The sequence below is a fragment of the Sceloporus occidentalis genome, unplaced genomic scaffold (assembly GCF_023333645.1).
Source record: "Sceloporus occidentalis isolate IW3139 unplaced genomic scaffold, rSceOcc1.0.p SCAF_1, whole genome shotgun sequence".
NCBI lineage: Eukaryota > Metazoa > Chordata > Lepidosauria > Squamata > Phrynosomatidae > Sceloporus > Sceloporus occidentalis.
The window spans coordinates 127,384,318-127,402,632 of record NW_028316981.1 but is presented as its reverse complement, the minus strand read 5'-3'; the positions used below and the strand labels follow the sequence as shown (position 1 = coordinate 127,402,632).

Here is an 18,315-nt window from a genome sequence, read left to right as displayed (position 1 = left end):
CTGCACTGGGTGACACTTCAGAGACATTATCTGCCTTCCAATGTGGAGTGTACTAGCAGACCTCTCCACCAATAAACCAGGACTCCCAGAGACCAAAGATCCTGGTCCAACTGGCCAGAAGCAGCAAGCAGACAGCTGGGATGCCATTGGCACACCACAATGAACTCCTGGGGGCCTCTCTCATTGCTGAATGGCACCTGGACCCCTTCAAAACTTGTGAATAAGGTGGGTAGACCAGGATAACTCAGAACATGAACAGTCCCTTTGAGTGCACTGGCAAGTAGATCAGAGTCTTTCTCTTCCACAGCAGCCCAATTTACTCCTGTGGGACTACTGGCCTGGCTGAGACGGGGGGGGGGGGGGGACATGCCAGGCAACCTGGGCTTGACAGCATGAGTTACTAGGATGGCACCAACCCTAGTGATACCAGTGCCCCAGGGTGAGGCTGCTCTTTATTCCCCAGGTGCACAAATGCAGCCAGAACACACAAAGGTGTGGCCACATAACTGATCATATGGCCAAAGGGCCAAGCTTTGATTAGGGACCCTAAAGCTGTTACTGCACACCTGCTGTGCAAAGTGCTACTGGACAGCTCCTTTGATCTATACAGGGTGCTATACTGTCCCCAATGTTATTTAACATCTATATGAAGCCGCTGGGTGAGATTATTAAGAGTTATGGAGCTGGGTGTTATCAGTATGTTGAGACACCCAGATCTATTTCTCCGTGTCTCGTTCGTTGGCCTCGAATTCTAATGGCATCTCCTCTCTCAATGAATGTCTCCAAGCAGTAATGGGCTGGATGAGGAAAAGCAGATTGAAACTGAATCCGGAGAAGACGGAGGTGCTCCCGGTAGCGGCTCCGAAACCAAGAATTGGGTTGCAACCTCCAGTCCTGGATGGGGTCACACTCTCCTCTAGTGACTGTGTTTGCAGTCTGGGGGTGCTCCTTGACTCGTCGCTCCTGATGACAAATCAGGTAAATGCGACAGTCAAGAGCGCCTGTTATCAGCTTCGGCTGATACACCAACTGCGCCCTTTTCTGGAAGTAAGGGATCTCGAGACTGTTGTACACACGCTGGTAATCTCATGTCTAGATTTTTGTAATGTGCTCTACATGGGGCTACCCTTGTGCTTGTTTCGGAAACTGCAATTAGTGCAGAACATAGTGACCAGAGTAGTGTCAGAAGCATAGAGGAGGGACCATGTTACTCCGGTATTAAAGTCCCTCCACTGGCTGCCTATTAATTTCCAGGCCCAGTATAAGGTGTTGGTTATCACCTTTAAAGCCCTAAATGGCTTGGGTCCAAACTATCTCAGGGACCGCCTCCTACCATATAATCCTCCCTGCACACTCCGGTCCTCTGGGAGGAATTTGCTGCAGCCTCAAAGATCTAGGCTTTCGGCTACCTCCCAGAGGGCTTTTTCTGTTGTCGCCCCCAGATTATGGAACGACCTGCCAGATGAGATCCATCAATTGACATCTTTAGACAGCTTTAAAAAGGCTGTCAAGACAGATCTCTTCCGGCAGGCCTTTCCGGGATAGATAACCCCAGCCTCAGGAATCCCTCTTCTCATGATAGTCCCCAAGGTCCTCCCTGGAAATGCTACTGTAGTTTACTGTTTTATTTGTTTTGTTTTGTTCTGTTTTGTTTTTGTCTTGTAATAATGTGTATGTGTTAATGTTGTTTAAGTTGTTGGTCTTAATTATAATTGATTTAATAATTTTTTAAGGGGGGGGAGGGAATTTTGATGTATAATGTATTGTATTTTATTGCTGTTAGCCACCCTGAATGACCTCAAAGGGGCGGGATATAAATAAATTTTTATTATTAATATTATTATTATTATTATTGATCATGTCCTCCAAAATTAAAGTTCAGTAAATGTAACCAATAGGATTTTCTCATAAAAGTATTCATAAGTAATCAGTAAGTAAGTCAGAAATAACTAAGAAATCACCAACATAATGTTTTAACAAACAAGCAATGACAGCAGAGGATCAAGCTGATCTCCTGAGCCAAGGAAGTAGCGAAGCAACATTGAAGATGGTTCCCCACAGCCACAAGCTTCCTGACTCAAGGGTGAGGCATCTTACCTAAGAAAATGTCAAAAGTCAAGAACAATAATGTTGAAACTAGACTCATTGTGAGCCATAAGAAGGGAAATGACTCACATAGGAAGCTGATAAGTGATCTGTGTGAATGGGTTCAGTTTAATAATCGTAAAGTCTCCAGGCAAACATGACTGAGCACTGTGGCTTGAAAATGTAACTATGCCATCAAGTAATTAAGAAAGGCTGTTCCTTGAACAAGGGCACTGTGTTTTCCATGGCAAAAAATGGTTACTTTTCAGCTGTAGGGAGTTTTGAGGAGAGAGAAGTGATGTGTGGAAAGAGTGAAGAAGCGCGATGACCTTTAATATGATGTGGTCAATACCAGCTGTAAACTCAAGCTGTTTGATTCCATGTGATTTTACAGCACCAGGCCACAGGAATTTATTCTAGCTTGTTACAGGGGAAATACAACCCTTTTTCTCCATGCAAGCGTTAGTGCCTACCTCTAGAAATCTAGAGACAAAAGTGTACACATACCTCCTACTCCCACACCTCTACCTTTGTCTTCCTATTATTTTAAGGAAGGAAAGTTGGATTATTTAAATTTTGCTTGTAGATAATCTGAAGCAAAAAAATCTATATGAACTATAAAATGGACAAGTTAATATACCACAAGACCAGTTGATGAAAAAACAAAAATAAATCAAAAGTTGAGACTTACACAGGGTAAGCCCTAGAGGCAGCTTCTGTCCACTACCTGAAATTCAGTGCCCCATTATGCCACAGATTTAAATTCCCCACCTCTGAAATTCCTAAACAAGGGAAGGATCAAGAGTTAGTTTTATTTACTAAATGATAACACTGTCCTTTAGGCTGGAAAACCTGACCGTTACATAACAAATCTTACAATGAACACCTGCCATTCTTCCTTTTTCTTTGTACAAGAATAAGATCTTCTTAAAGGTTGTAGAGTCAGTACATATACCTTTCTTTCATCATGGTAGTCAGTGTGGAACACGTATGGGGTTCCCTTGAAATCTGCCACCCAGATGATGACAAGAATCAGACCTACTTCACTTCAGCAAGGTGACAGCATTATTTACCCTCATTCAATGCCCTATATTCACACAGTTTCAGAAGAAATAAAGCAACAGCTTATTTATTTGTAATCATTTCTTTTTTAATGGCTGCAAGAAAGATTTCAGTAAAAATGTTGCACCATTTGTTCCCTTCTGAGCCTAATTTATAACTTTTGTCAACTGAGACTCCCCCCCCCCCCCCTTTACTGGCTTCAGAGCTCTGTTACCTAGCTGGTTTAGTGGATGTTTTTATTCTTCATATGTCCTATGGATTAGGGGAACAGGAATGTAATTGTTGTGATGTGTTGATATATTTTTATTTGCTTAGGGTGCATTAGGTGTTATACTTCCATAGCACCTGCAAACGGGATTCCAAACAGAAAAACTTAACTGTAGTTAACAAGTTTCCTGTGTTGAGTATCATTATATTAAATTTCATATCAACATAATGGTGTAGCTTGGAAAATGTATTTTTATTAGAACCAATAAAAAGCATCAATGAAGTCTCCCAGCTTCAGGAAGTTTAACTGGTTTAACTGCAAGCTCCTCAGCAATGTGATGAGTAAGCTGGAATTGGCACTTTACCAATGTAAAGCTGCCTTGTATCCCTGTACCGGGAAGAAGATGGGATATAAATAATAATAATAATAATAATAATAATAATACCAAGCTATGACTAATCAGGAATTCCATTCATGGATGGTACTTAACCAGCCCATTGAGACATGAAAGACAACTATTGTGGCTAGAAGTCTAGCTGCTATGAATTACTGTTTTTAGTGATCAACACCGGCTAGAAAATAAGTAGCCATTAATTTTACAATCGTATATAGCATTTAACAGTTGCTACAGATTTCCCTTGCATTTCAGAAGCATTTGTCACACAATAATTAATCATGAAGGGATCAGTGGCAAACTCTGCAAAGGCAACAGCTGGAATTTTTAAGATGTCAGGCCCAGAACTGTGCACATCCATGCAGCATGTCTGTTGAAGCACTGTAGAGAAGAAAAGTTACCTCAAAAAAAGAGGTACCAGAAAATATGGGAGCTGCATGCTATGGCTGGTATTCAATATTGCAGTCACTGATTCATAAAATCCTTCACCCAATCCATCTGCTGGCTCTTAAGGTGGATTGGGGTCTTTCCAAGGCATATCACTGAGTTACATCTCCCTAACTGCTGGTGAGGCACCCTCCTTCCATGCCAACTGCCATTGCTGTGGACTCTGAGGGAGAGAAGAGCACAAAACATCACAGCAGAGAGAATGGGAGGACCACAGTGACTATCTGGGGCCAGGGGGAAGCAGAAGCTGCTTGTTCTACTCCTACTTGGACCTCTGCCTTCCAAGTGCCTTGAAGAAGCAGAGCCCTCCCTCCAGTCCATCTTCCTTGGTCCAGGCCTCAGAGGGACAGAAGAACTGCTAGATCTGATTCCCTTCCCTACCACCATTCCCTTCTCCTTTTGTGTCGTGTCTTTTTAGATTGTAAGCCTGTGGGCAGGGAACCATCTAATTAAAAATAATAATAATTGTAAGCCGCTCTGAGAGACTTTAGGACTGAAGGGCAGGGTATAAATACTGTAAATAAATAAAAAATAATAACTAAATAGCCAATCTAGAATTCTAGTGAATAGCATTTATCTTTATAGTGTCTCAGCTACCCTTTGGATGTGATTATAAGCATGTGGCCCCTCACTGTCAACATGTGGTTTACACAACATATATCAACTATAAGCATATAAAGCCACTCAAAAGAACGTTAGACCTTAAATCCATCTATTTCAGTATCACTCATGGTTATTAGTTCTGTTTATAGCCCACCTTTTCTCCTATGAGCTCAGTGAGCATACGTATTCACAAAACCTTTACAATTCCCCTATGAGGTATCCTAAACTGAGAGAGTGTAGCTGGCCTTGGATCAGTCAGTGAGTTTCCTGGATTAATGGGGATGAACATGAACTCCCAAATTGCAGTCAAACACTTTAACCACTCAAACACTTTAACCAGTCAGATGACTTTCCAGAATATTAAGCTGAAATTTCTGCAATCTTGCTACCTCCAATTTTAATGTTGAAAGATGCCCAGGACTCTCTAGTCTATACATGCAACCTATGCTCTGCCACTAAGCTATATGCCTTTAGCTTTAATGCATGAGGAAATTTTAATTCTTGAGTAAGTTAATAGTACACTGAATCCATTTTTAATTGTCACAAATTGTACATTGACCATGCACAATTCTGAAGAGGTAGCTAGCATTCACAGTGAAGTTTGTAGATGGGAGGCTGAAACTGAAAACAAAACAGAATACTGTAACAACAGTTTTAAAATGCGATGGCAAGGAGTAAAAGTCACAAGAATAGCCACTGATTAGGTAACAAAACTGCTAAAAAGGATTTAGAGATCATACTGAACATATGCCAAAAAAAAAAGAATTGAAAGGTAGCTTGGTGTGAGTTGCACAAATTTCGTCATGCAGGAAAACTTGACAGAAACTTTGCTTTCCTTACACCATACTTGCCTTACTATCCCCAATATAGGCCCTTTCCAGAAGGGCCTTTTAGTGCATACTCTTTCAGATGCCCCCAACCCTAGTACGTACACAGTACGTACAAAATGGCGGCGCCCATTCTACATGGGCGCCGCCATTAGGATCTCACATCCGTGCCACCTCCAAACGAGGTGGCGCGGATGTAAAATCCTGGCACTGTGGAAGGGCGCCTGTGGCGCCCTTTCCGCGGCGCAGGAAGGAGCTCCAAAATGGAGCTCCTTCCTTCATTTGTGTCGCTGGCGCAGCCTTTACATGGCTGCACCAGCAACACAAAAGAGAAAGGGGCCGAGCAGCCCCTTTCTCTTTTCCCCCGCTGCTGTCAGGGTGTCCTTGGGGCTTGAAGCCCCAAGGACACCCCTTTCCAGGCCGCAGGAAGCGGCCTTTTGCCACTTCCCCGCGGCCTGGAAAAGCAGTGGATTGGGACCTCAGGGCTGCCGCTGTGGCAACTGAGGCCCCGATCCATCGGGGAAAGGGGCGGGTACAGGCCGCCTCAAAGGGGCAGTCTGTAACGTGCCATAATTACATAGCCAAAGTTTAATAACTCAGGGGCTTGACAGACAGGCTCTTTGCCTCAGCCTGGGCTCGAACTAGGGGTGCATGGGGGTTATTATTATTATTATTATTATTAACCTTTATTTATAAAGCGCTGTAAAGTTACATAGCGCTATACATACAATCTTTTTAATTGGACGGTTCCCTGCCCTCAGGCTTACAATCTAAAAAGACACAACACAAAAGGAGTGGTGGTGGGGAAGGGGCCTCTCTAGTAGGATAAAACATATAGAATACATAGCAATATAAGAAATGATTCAATAAAACAGGCAACAAAAGAACATCAAATAGCAAGTGACAATTATGCAATGCCTGGGAACGCTGCCCTGAACAGGATGGTCTTCAACTCCATTTTGAAGCTGGTTAAAGAAGTGATGGCTCTTGTTCGCAGGGGAAGAAGGTTCCAGGAGTGAGGGGCAGCGACTGAAAAGGGGCGAATCCGAGATGGGGCAGAGGAAATCCTGGGCTGGGACAGCAGACCTTGACTACCAGAACGGAGGGCCCTAGTGGGAAGGTGAGGGGAAATAAGGTCTGATAAGTAGGGAGGGGCCAGCCCATCGAGGGCTTTAAATGTCGACAGCAGGAGCTTATACTGAATGCGGAAAGGGAGGGGGAGCCAGTGAAGGGATGCCAACACAGGAGAGATGTGGTCACAGCGGTGGGTGGATGTGATAATGCATGCAGCTGAATGTTGGACAGAAATTAAAGGACGGAGGTGAGAGAGAGGAAGCCCTGCCAGAAGGATGTTACAGTTTACACTCTCACCCTGGGCGCCACTTTGGCATGCCCCCATACAAGCAGGGCATGTTATAATAATAATGATAATAATTTGTTTTATTTATATACCGCTATTCCAAAGATCATAGCGGTGAACAGCAAGTAAGCTAATTAGCAAGTAAGCTAATTTGCCCCCAACAGTCTGGGTACTCATTTTAGCGACCTCGGAAGGATGCAAGCCTGAGTCGAGCTTGGGCCCTTTTGCTGGTCTTGAACTCGCAATCTTGTGGTTTCGAGTGAATGGCTGCAGTACAGGCATTTACCCACTGCGCCACCAGGGCACGGCAAAGTGTCCAAACAGCACCGTGCTGGGCAAATGTCATCATGGCATGTGAGCATGCCAATGGCACTCCATGCGCAGCCTAAAAAGAACCCACTGGGAGCAGGTTCTTTTTAGGCCTCCCAGAGGCCAAGGCATTTAGTTGCTGCGGCCTCCATCCAGGGCAGAACGGCAGTGTCTCACCACCCCTTTCTGCCCATCTGTCCAGCCCCTCAGTTTGTTTAATTTATACTTTACCTCTCTCTTGACATATGAGCTAAAGCAGTATATAATAATTCTAAAACAAGACAGGCATTAAAACCCTGATTATAAAAAAGTTAGAACAAACAAGCTATCATATTAATCACTGAATGTCTCTTTAAATGAATAGATCTTTACATCCTTGCTAAAGAGCAGAATGGAGGCCAGCGTAGACTCCCAAGGAAAAGAGACCCACAACCTGGGAGCAGCCACCAAGAAAGTCCTGTGTCCTCACCAGACAGGACTAAGACAGTAGTGGGACAGAGGGAAAATCCTCCCTAAAGGATCTTAAAACTCAAGCATTTGAGACCTCTTTAACTGCCCTGGCTCAGTGCTAGAGAGTTCTGGGAACTGTAGTTTTGTGAGACATTTAGTCTTCTCTGTCAGAGAGATCTGGTGCCATGGCAAACTAAGACTGAACCAGGGCAGTTAAAGCGGTCTTAGACTGGATTATTTCTGCAGTGTGTTTTAGAACATAGATAGTCTGAGTCTAAACCGTACAGGACATTAGGAAAATAATGGTCAAGTTACTAAAAATATAAAACTCTCATGCATGCAGACTTTGATGGGTATTTGCAAGAATTCAGAGCTTTTGAAAAGCTTTAGATAGAAGGATCCTTTCACTTCAAGCATGTTGCCTAATGCATTTGCTTTTCCTCTCCAAGAAACGTGCCCCTCTTGGAGTGAGTTTTGCTTGTTGCTCAAAGGGAATGATACCAGCAAATCAGTGAGCTGAGTTGAGTCAGTGCATCATTTATTGCTGAGTCAAGTCCAGGGTGAATCCCTGAAGTGACTTGAGTCCAAGTCAGTTGACTACATCACTGGAAGTGTGTCTTTGGAGTTTATCACATTGAGGTTATTGGAGCTAAGATCAGGGGGGAGTGCGAGTTGAACTATGCGAATTGACATTATAACGTGACTGTTTTATCACACCTGATTGCCCATCTGTTGCCCTTCCAAATCGAGGGGGAATTGAATCCAAGGAAATCACGTGATGCGGATTCAGGCAAAGCGGAGTGAGTGTAAATTGTATTTCCACACCGGTGCATACCATGGGGATTCAACAATTCGAATTGGGACCCTTGTGCATGCTCAGTGGGGCTCTGGACGCATCCTGAACCTTTGCACTTCCGGGGTGAAAAAGGGAGCCTGGCTTCACTTTCACGGGAATGACAGCTTCCCCTTTCTTCCTCCCTTCTAGTTTCCCATTCCTGGCAGCCAAATTCAAAGGGTCCTCTGTGTCAGAGCCCCTCCACATCTACATCTATCCTCTTGTCATTCTCCTCATCTATTCCATGTACATCTCTCCTTCCCTTTGTAGCAGTTGCCTTCTCTTAGGTTGCATCCACACTGGGGAGATAATCTGGTTTAACTCCAGTTTAACTGTCCTGGCTCAGTGCTATGGAATTCTGGGAACTGCAGTGTCCTGAGACATTGAGCCTTCTCTGCCAGAGAACTCTGGTGCCTCAGCAAACTAATAACTTAAATCATTATTAATATTAATATTATTTTTAAAATTATTATTATTATTTTAAAATAAATTATTATTATTATTATTATTATTATTATTATTAATATCAGAGTTGGAGTTTGTTGTGGGGTGCTTGGCTCGAGGCTATGGAATTCTGGGAGTGCCATCTCTGCCTCCAGCCTCCTTTTTCTTTCTCTTCAGATCTGTCATCTGGATCTCCATCCCTAGCCTCATGTGAAGGATAGGGAATGTCACCTATCTCTAAATGCTCTCTGCTTCATCCAAGTGTATCACCCACTGGCAAAATTGTTGTTGTTGTTGTTGTTGTTGTTGTTGTTATGCAGTAAAATTTTTAATAATAATAATAATAATAATAAATTTCTTTCACTGCAAAAATAACCAATGTAGAAACTGCAGTTCTACTTGGAAGTAAATCCTGCCTCCACCTTGGCCCCACTTTGGAGGACATCCTGCCCCCCACCCCCAAAGAGTCCTTTAGAAACTTTACTAACTCCACTCTCTCTCTCTTTGCTCCCCTCTTTTCCCTTTCCCTTTCTCTCTCCCCCCAATCTCCCCCCTCCTCGCCAGCATGTCTCCTGTCCACGTTAAAACGTGAATGCATTCATTCAGGGGGGAGCACCGGAGGCAAATGGGGCAAAAATGCAGCACGGCATCATGGGAAATTTGCAACCCAGGGGTTTTGCAGTGGTGTTCAAGAGCACAAGCAAATTGGAATTCCACACCAGACCAATCCGTAGTGAGTTCGAACCGAGCCTCAATGTGAATCCCATCAATACACTTATTTAGTGAACTCGCCAAAATGAGGAGCCAGTAAAGATTCAGTTTGGAAGCCCCGCAGAAGCACCACACAAACAGCTCCCATTGAAAGGAACCAGGTGTGAAAATACACAGCGTTATAACCCGCACTCACCCCTGATCTTAGCTCCAATAACCTCAGTGTGATAAACGCCTTTGCTTCCAAAAGTTTCAGAAAAAACTGCACAAGCCTTTTGACACTGGTCTAAATACCCTAAAGGCACCAGATCCCATCTGTTTTTGGAAAATCGGCAGGGTCAGCCTATTGGATGGGAGACTGCCAATGAATGGCAGGTGCTGGAGGCTACACAGTTGGTCCTCGGTATCTGCAGAGTTGCAATCCACAAATTTTAATACCCATGGACAGCAAGCCTGCATTGTCTCGAATAGCAGCACGTGCATGAGGCTGTGCTAACATTGGGGACAAAGGAATGGGTGGGTGGGCTAGGTGGGGAGGGCCTCAGCATAGAGCTCTCAGTGGGCTGATGGGAGGGTAGTAGCAAGCATGGGGGGGGGGCCTGACTACTCTGCTCCCCTCTGGGTGGCAGTGCATCCTGGAAGCCATCTCCCTGCTTCTCCATGCTTTCTTGAGCTGGCGGCAGCGACCTCCTGGGTCCCCTTCCAGGTAGAAGGCCCCTTGGAAGGGAGTAAGGAAGAAGAAAGAATGACAACCCTGCCTGCTGCCCTCACCACCACCTCTCTTGGTGATCACCTCCTCTACTTCCTGCCAGTCTCTTCCTCCAAGGCTGGCCTCCTTGCTTTCCAGCCAAAAGTGCCACCCCCTTCAGGAGACTGGCAGAAGCCAGAGGAGGGGGTCAACAAGGGAGGCGGTGGCAGGCAGAGCTGCCATCCTTCCTTCTTCCTTCCTTCCTCCCTTCCGAGGTGCCCTCTGCTTCAGGAGTTCACCGCTGCCACCGCCGCCGCCACTGCTGGAGAGTGAGAAAGAGCAGGGAGATGGCTCCCAGGGTGCACTGTCACCTGGAAAGGAGCAGAGAGGTTGGGCCTCCCCCTCCCTGCCTTCGCCACTGCCCTCCCATCACCTTGCTGGGAGCTCTCCACTAGCCTGCTGTGAGCCCTATGTTAACCTCCCCCCACCCAACCCACCCCTTTATCCCTAGTGGTGGCAGAGCCTCACGCATGCACCACCATCGAGGATAAGGGAACTTGAGCATCCGTGGATTTTGGTATCAGCAGGTGGGTCTGGAATGGATACCCCGTGGATAAAGGGGCCAACTGTATTTCACAGGAAGAATATGGCAGCAAAACCACCTCTGATTATTCATTGCCTAAGTGAACCCTAGGAAAGTCATAGGGTTGCCATAAGTCAACAGCCAACATGAATGAGCACACACACACACCATATTCTGGCTGTGCCCTAACCCCACTGCCTCTGCAGCTTAATACAGCCTTGCTTTTCTTTGAAGAGTTACTGTCATTTCTGGCTTTGAAGACAGTTGTGAGATCATAGTGTTCTGTTTGCCAAAACGTGCAATAAATCTGGGGCTGTATTACAGTGTGCTCTCTTCTAATAACCAGAGAGGCCCATGAGCATCCAGTGATGCTCAGAAAACAGTGAAAGACTGTCTACATCTCCCTCTATTCATGTCACTTGGATAAATAATGAGTCTTAGTGTCAGTTCCTGAACTACCAGAATAAAATTCCCTGTGCACTAATAAACGGGGAGGAAGAGAGGGAATATTGATTCAACAGCCAAGGTGTCATGATAGCTAAAAAAGAGAAGATCAGCTACCAACTGAGTGGACATGTTGGTGTTGCTCCTAGCAACCACCGGGGCCTTCACACAATCTTGTTTGCTATAGCCATGTGGGATTTCTTTCTAGGAAATTTCACAGGGTCATGTACAGTTCAGTAGCTACCAGGGATAGGCTGGGCCCTTATTCACACAGAAGAAGAAAAATATTAGTTTTTTGCTGACTTAATTTTTTTTTATCAGTGTGGAATGCTGAAGATATCTTGCCAGTTTATATATTGTGTATGAAGTCAAAATGTTGCATTAGACTTTGGTTCTGTTTTATGGCTGACATGATGAAATGTAGAAATCACCTGGCTTGGAGATTCAGTGGAGTCAGCTACATCATGGGCTATTGTGGTAATCAGACTGTACTGTACTTTGGTTAAAATAATGGATTCAGTGCCCCTGTGTGAAAATGTGGGTGACTGAATCCCAACTGTCCCTCTGTATTTTCATGTAGAGCTGCTTCAGGAAGCAAATATACATCTGAATAACCCACAAAGTAGTAGCAGCACAGGAGGGAGTTTGGAGGAAAGACACTGTGTTTCCCCTGCAGCTAGAGGCTAAGATGGCAAACTGCCATTTTATATTCTACCATAATGCTCTCAGCATCACAACTGTGTCATTCAGAGGCACTGTGAGAAATTTAAAATGGTAAGATGTCAATCTAGTCGCAGATGCCATGTAAGCTCACAAATGGGGCATGACTTTACCAGTTCACCTCCCCCTCTTCAAAACGCCTACTGGTAACCCTGGTTATGCCCAATGAGCATGTTCTCTTTTTAAATGGATCATTGTTAGTATAAATGATACCAGAAAGTAGCATCATAACAACAGTAGAGATCCCTGTTAGACTGCATGACAAGGAAAGGGAAAATGAGATCAGTGTTATTGTAGGTGACAAATAGAAGACTATGGTGCACACCATGCATGATACAGTGTCCGCTTCATTGTACAACTTCTCACCAGACTGTCCATCTATCCCGGTAGGATGCTACCAGAAATATGAAAAAATGCTGATATTGGAAGCCATGACTATATCATGGATTACTTTAACCACAGCCTATTTATTTGTTCATTCATTTATTTTATACCCCATCTTTCTCTCAACATGAGTTCCAAGCCAACTTACAAAATAGTTTGAAAGAAAGTCTAGTTTCTGACACTAACACTGTGGTATACGATGATGGCTCCTACTCCACAGCTCTCACCTACACCATGGCCTGTTACAGACAGCCAAAATAAAGCTGCTTCAAGTCACACTGGAGGTATTGTGTTTCAATGATGCATGCGTCCTAAGAGTCCAGAAGTCGCACCAAAGCCATGCTCCAGCCCTAAGGACTGGAGCGTGGCTTTGGTGTGGCTTCTGGACTCGTAGGACACATGCATCATTGAAACACAATACCTCCACTGTGACTCGAAGCAGCTTTATTTTGGCTGTCTGTAACAGGCCCATGAAAAGTAAACATTGGTAAGTAAACACTGGACTCAAATATACAGCAAATATGTATTCTGAAAAGTACCCTTTTATTTTGCCAATCAAATAACTTCAAAACTGGAATGCCTACACACTTTATGATGGGGGGGGGGGGGGGCAGAAGAAGGCCAGCAGGCACGGAGTGAAAAGCATATTCACCACTTAAAAAACCCCCATACCATTTCAAATAATTGTTTCATGGCACACTGAAAATGAAAAATAAATATTCCTCTCCTCCATCACCTCCCTCTGACACAAGGTGGGGGAATCACTCCAGCCTTCTCATTGCCAAGTCCAGAGATTTCAGGGCTGAAAACTGAGACAACGCACAGCTCCCTTGTGCCGACAAAAAGCGAGCTAGTGATGTATAAGGGGCAGCCACTCAACATGTCAATGAGACTGATACATTAAGCATCTGCCACAGTTGCATAGAGGCCCAGCATGGCACAGTGGTTTGAGCACTGGACTGCAACTCTGGAGATCAGGGTTTGATTCTCCCACTTGATCATGGAAACCCATTGGGTGACCTTAGGTGAATCACACACTCTCAGTCCCAGAAAACTCAGATTGGGACACCAGAGTTGGAAATGACTTGAAAGCACACAATAGCAACAACAAAAACAACATTAACTGTATAGCATGTGCCCATTAAGATTTTTTAATAAACTCAGGTCTAATAAGGAGCCCTGGTGGCGCAGTGGTTAAATGCCTGTACTGCAGCCATTCACTCAAGACCACAAGGTTGCGAGTTCAAGACCAGTAAAAGGGCCCAAGCTCGACTCAGGCTTGCATCCTTCCAAGGTCGCTAAAATGAGTACCCAGACTGTTGGGGGCAAATTAGCTTACTTGCTAATTAGCTTACTTACTGTTCACCGCTATGATCTTTGGAATAGCGGTATATAAATAAAACAAATTATTATTATTAATAATTATTAATAAATGAGGAAAATCTATACATGCACCTTTCAAGGCAAAAGAAGTCAAAGGATACAATGTAAAATCAAACCAAATCATTTCAAAAAGGCTTCATGGAAAACCTGTAAATATCAATATAATTCAAGTATATGTACCAACCACAGAGGCACAACGAGAAGAAACTGAAAGATTCTGTGAGAGAGAACAGTAAGAAACGGACAACACACCAACACAGGATGTCAAGCTGATCATTGGAGACTGGAACACCAAAGGTGGAAGCAAAGAGGAACAAAAAAAAAGTAGGCAAAAGAGATGAAGCAGGTGAGCATCTGATGGATTTTTGTGATGCCAACAACCTATTCATTGGAAATTTTTCATACAACCAGAAAGAAGGCTATACACATGGACATCACTGGATGGCCATCCCAAAACCAAATAGATTATATAACTGGATGTAAAAGATGGCAAAGTTCCATAGTGGTAGCCAAGACTAGACCAGGCACTGAGTGTGGCTCAGATCACAGATTACTCATATCAAAAATAAGAGTAAAACTCAAGAAGAAAACAAAACCAGTCATCATACCAAAATATGATCTAAACAATATCTCATCAGAATTTATTGACAATATAAGGAATAGAATTGTGCTACAAAGCATAATAGACTGAGAACCAGAAGAACTATGGTCTGAAGCCAGGGGCATAACAAAAGGAGAATGCAGACACTCTCAGTAGACAAAAAGAGAGAGAAGAAACCATGGATGACAGATAAAATGTTACTAGTAAAAAAAGAAAGAAGAGAAGCAAAACAAAAATGAGATAGGAACAAACTAAGAAGCATGAATGCAACAGTACAAAGGCTAATGAAAAAAGATAAAGAAAACTACTAGTACAACAAAAGAAATTTCAAACCAAGGACCAGGACAGTCTATGACAACAAAAATAATATAGTTCAAGACCAAGAAGGAATAAAAAGATAGTGGATGCAATACACAGAAGAGTTATATAAAAAGATGTTAAAATGTATGACATGTGAAACAAAGATGAACCCCAAATTCTAAAAAGTGAGCTCGAATCTGCAATAAGGGAAATAGTGAAAAACAAATCACCAGGGACAGATGATATCCTAATCAAACTGCTGCAATCCACACTGACAGAGTCACCTATAGTACTAACATATGTCAACAGATATGGAAAACAAAATGATGGCAAAGAGATTGGAAATGATTAACATATATCCCCATCCACAAAAAAGAAGACACAAAAGACTGCAGCAACAATAGGACCATAGCACTAATCTACCATATAAGCAAAATTATGATCAAAATTCTGCAATGTAGACTCTAACCATACATGGAGAGAGAAATCCCAGAAGTCCAAGGAAAAGAAGAGGCATATGCAAACATATGATGGCTAATGGAGAGCATGAGGAAATTCAAAAAGATCAGCATGTGCTTTATAGACTATAGCAACATCCTTAAAGACATGGGAGTACCAACAAATCAAATAGTCTTGATGAGGAATCTGTACTCAGGACAAGAGGCTACTGTCAGAACAAAACACAGAGAAACAGAATGGTTCCCAATTGGCAAAGGGATCGGCCAAGGCTACATCTTACCACCCTACCTGTTCAACTTATATGCAGAACATATTGTAAGAAAAGCAGGCCTGGGCACAGAAGAAGGAGAAATGAAACTAGGAGGAAGGAATATCAACAATATAAGATATGCAGATGACACCACAATAGTAGCAGAAAACCCCACAGACCTGGAAGATCAAGGAAGTGCAAAAGCAGGCTTACTGTTGTACATAAAGAAAACAAAAATAATGACCACGGAGAATCTACCCAAATTCAACCTAGACAAGGAAGAAATAGAAATGGTAAAAGAGTTCTCATACCTAGGATCAAATATTGATAGAAATGTCATCTTTAATTTAGGAAAACATGCAAAACCTAGGCAACTGAATCCTCTTATATGATAATTACAAATCAATCTCTGAATAAGGTACATTATAATACCACCTATAGTGGAGATGGTCTGAATCTGATTATATATGCCATCTTGCATTTGCACAAATCCGCAGGTCCATTCTGTATAAGTCTCCATTAAAACAGTAAACAGAGAAGGATAAAAAAGAGTGGGGGTTTTTTTGTTGTTTTTTTGTGATAAACACATCAGGTCTGCTTTCCCACAGGACTGGATCTCAAGCTACAGTGTATTTTCCTCTGATCTACATGTTGCAAAAATGCATACCAAAATTACTTACATGTAAAGAGGCAGAAATAAGCAACGTCTAAATCTCTGTGTACTTGTTTTACTGTAATGCATGAAGCAGACCTTAAAAACCACAGGAAGTCAGAGCAGGGCTTCCAGAGTTCAGTAGGTGGGACTTGTGCCATCAGCACTCACTTTTCCTTGTCTTCAGCTTTTTTCCTTTCACTCATACATCTTTTCACCATATGCTTTGAACCCCAAACCAACCTGAACTTGTCCTGGATGAAAATAACTACAATGGGGTTGGAAAAAAACAAGTTCTGTACATGCAGAATAAATTCTGGAAAGCTCCAGTTGTGGAAAACATACATCATTGACAGACAGACAGACAGATTGCAGTTTAGAATTTTTGATTGTATATGCCCATTTCATGGGAGCCTTTTTTATCAACTGTTGTTCCTTAAATAATTTTGAACTTTCCAAAATACACAGAGGATAAAGCAAAAGTAACAAGCCAATCTTTCTCTCTCAACAAGAGCCCAATGGATAAATTCAAAGCCCCTGAACAAGTCTGTTCCTCCACTCACCTGTGTACGATGTCTTTTTCATGCTGCCCTTAGCTCAGCTGTTACATAGGAAGAGAGTAAAAGTTTCTCCAAGCTACTCCGACAAATAATCCCTAGGGTGATAGACAATATACAATTGCTTTAATAATCCTTTTGTTCCAGCAGGGAAAGTGCACTCCCCCTACACGTTGCATGTACACGCAGACACCGTTGCAGCTGAGGAGGGACTCCACAGCACTCCCATTAATTCAAACACACCTTTTCTAATCTGATATACAGTTGTGGGTTGTTCCAACTGGGCTAAAGCTGAGGGAGGCGGCTCTGAGGAGAGCTCAGCTGCAGCAATACTTTAACCTTTTCTCCCTCTGTGAGTAAATTAGCCCTGGCACATGTTCCTGCTTCTTCCAGGCCTCCCAGATTCCCTCCAGGTTTAACCTGTGTGTGCAGAGAGGGAAGTCTTTTGGACTTCCCACCCCACTGGTTCCCATATGCTTACTTGCTCTCTCGTCTGTTCTCTGGCTTAAGTTAAAGTCGAGTGCAGACAGAGGCAAGTAGGCTCTAGTTCAAAGTACACTGTGGCCTGTCAGCCTGTGTTATGGTAAATAGAGCTCCCCCTCTGTCACCCACCCCTTGAAAAGCACACAGAAAGAAAAGGTTTGCTCAAGGCTGTACATTATGCAAACAAACTTGCTCAGATCCATTCTATAGATTTAAGAGGCTATGTATACATATGCAGCAAGCATTCATTGCTTAGAAGGGAAGTGGGACACTGCCGCATAGTTATCTGAAACTCTACACAATGGCACTAACCTGAATGTTTTATTTATGGGAGGCTAAAGTTTTGATCCTATTTTCTAACAATGAATGTTGTGAGCCACTTTGCATCCAGTGGGGCCAGGTGTGTGTGGCGGGGGGGGGGCGGTGGCAGGGGGTTTAAATAAATAAATAAACACCTATCCCAGCACATGTAGTTCCCAGATATCAGGGCCTGGCCTTGAGTATCAGGTAGGGTTGCCAGAGTAAAGTCTGGAAATGGCTCCTGTACATTTTGGTTGTATAGAAGAGGGAATTTCAACAAGTGTTGCTTGTTACCTGATTGTACTGTATGACAAGCTACACCTGCTGAAATTCTTTCTTTTACACAACCATTAAAGGCACAGAAGCCATCTCCAGGTTTTATTCTATCAGCCTTAGACACTCAGGGCCTGGCCCATCTTCTCCAGTCCTCAGGGTAAAGTGGAGGGTGGGGAATTTCTGGGCAACAGAACTGTTGAAGTGTGTGTGTATTCTCAAATTGTTATAGTCAATGTTTTAAATTTCATAGAATCATAGAGTTGGAAAAGACCCCAAGGGCCATACAATTCAACCCCCTTCTGCCATGCAGGAAGGCACAAACAAAGCAACCCTAACAGATGGCCATCCAGTATCAGTATAAAAAACTCCAAAGAAGGACACTCCATCACTCTCTGAGGCAGCATATTCCACTGTCAAATAACTCTGTCAGAAGGTTCTTCCTAATGTTTACATGGAATCTCTTTTCCTGTAGTTTGCTCCAGGTCCTATTTTGTGAAGCT

The 18,315-nt window shown here is 43.3% G+C and overlaps 1 protein-coding gene across 1 annotated transcript in view; it reads right to left on the bottom strand.

The window, feature by feature from the left end:
• Nucleotides 1-16,914, bottom strand: part of SEPTIN9 (septin 9) — a 339,779-nt gene extending 322,865 nt beyond the window's left edge. Inside the window, exon 1 of the mRNA XM_089534879.1 lies at nt 16,763-16,914. Coding sequence (XP_089391005.1) covers nt 16,763-16,784 — 22 coding nt within the window. The 5' untranslated portion in view covers nt 16,785-16,914. The remainder of the gene's footprint in view (nt 1-16,762) is intronic.
• Nucleotides 16,915-18,315: the final 1,401 nt, after the last annotated feature.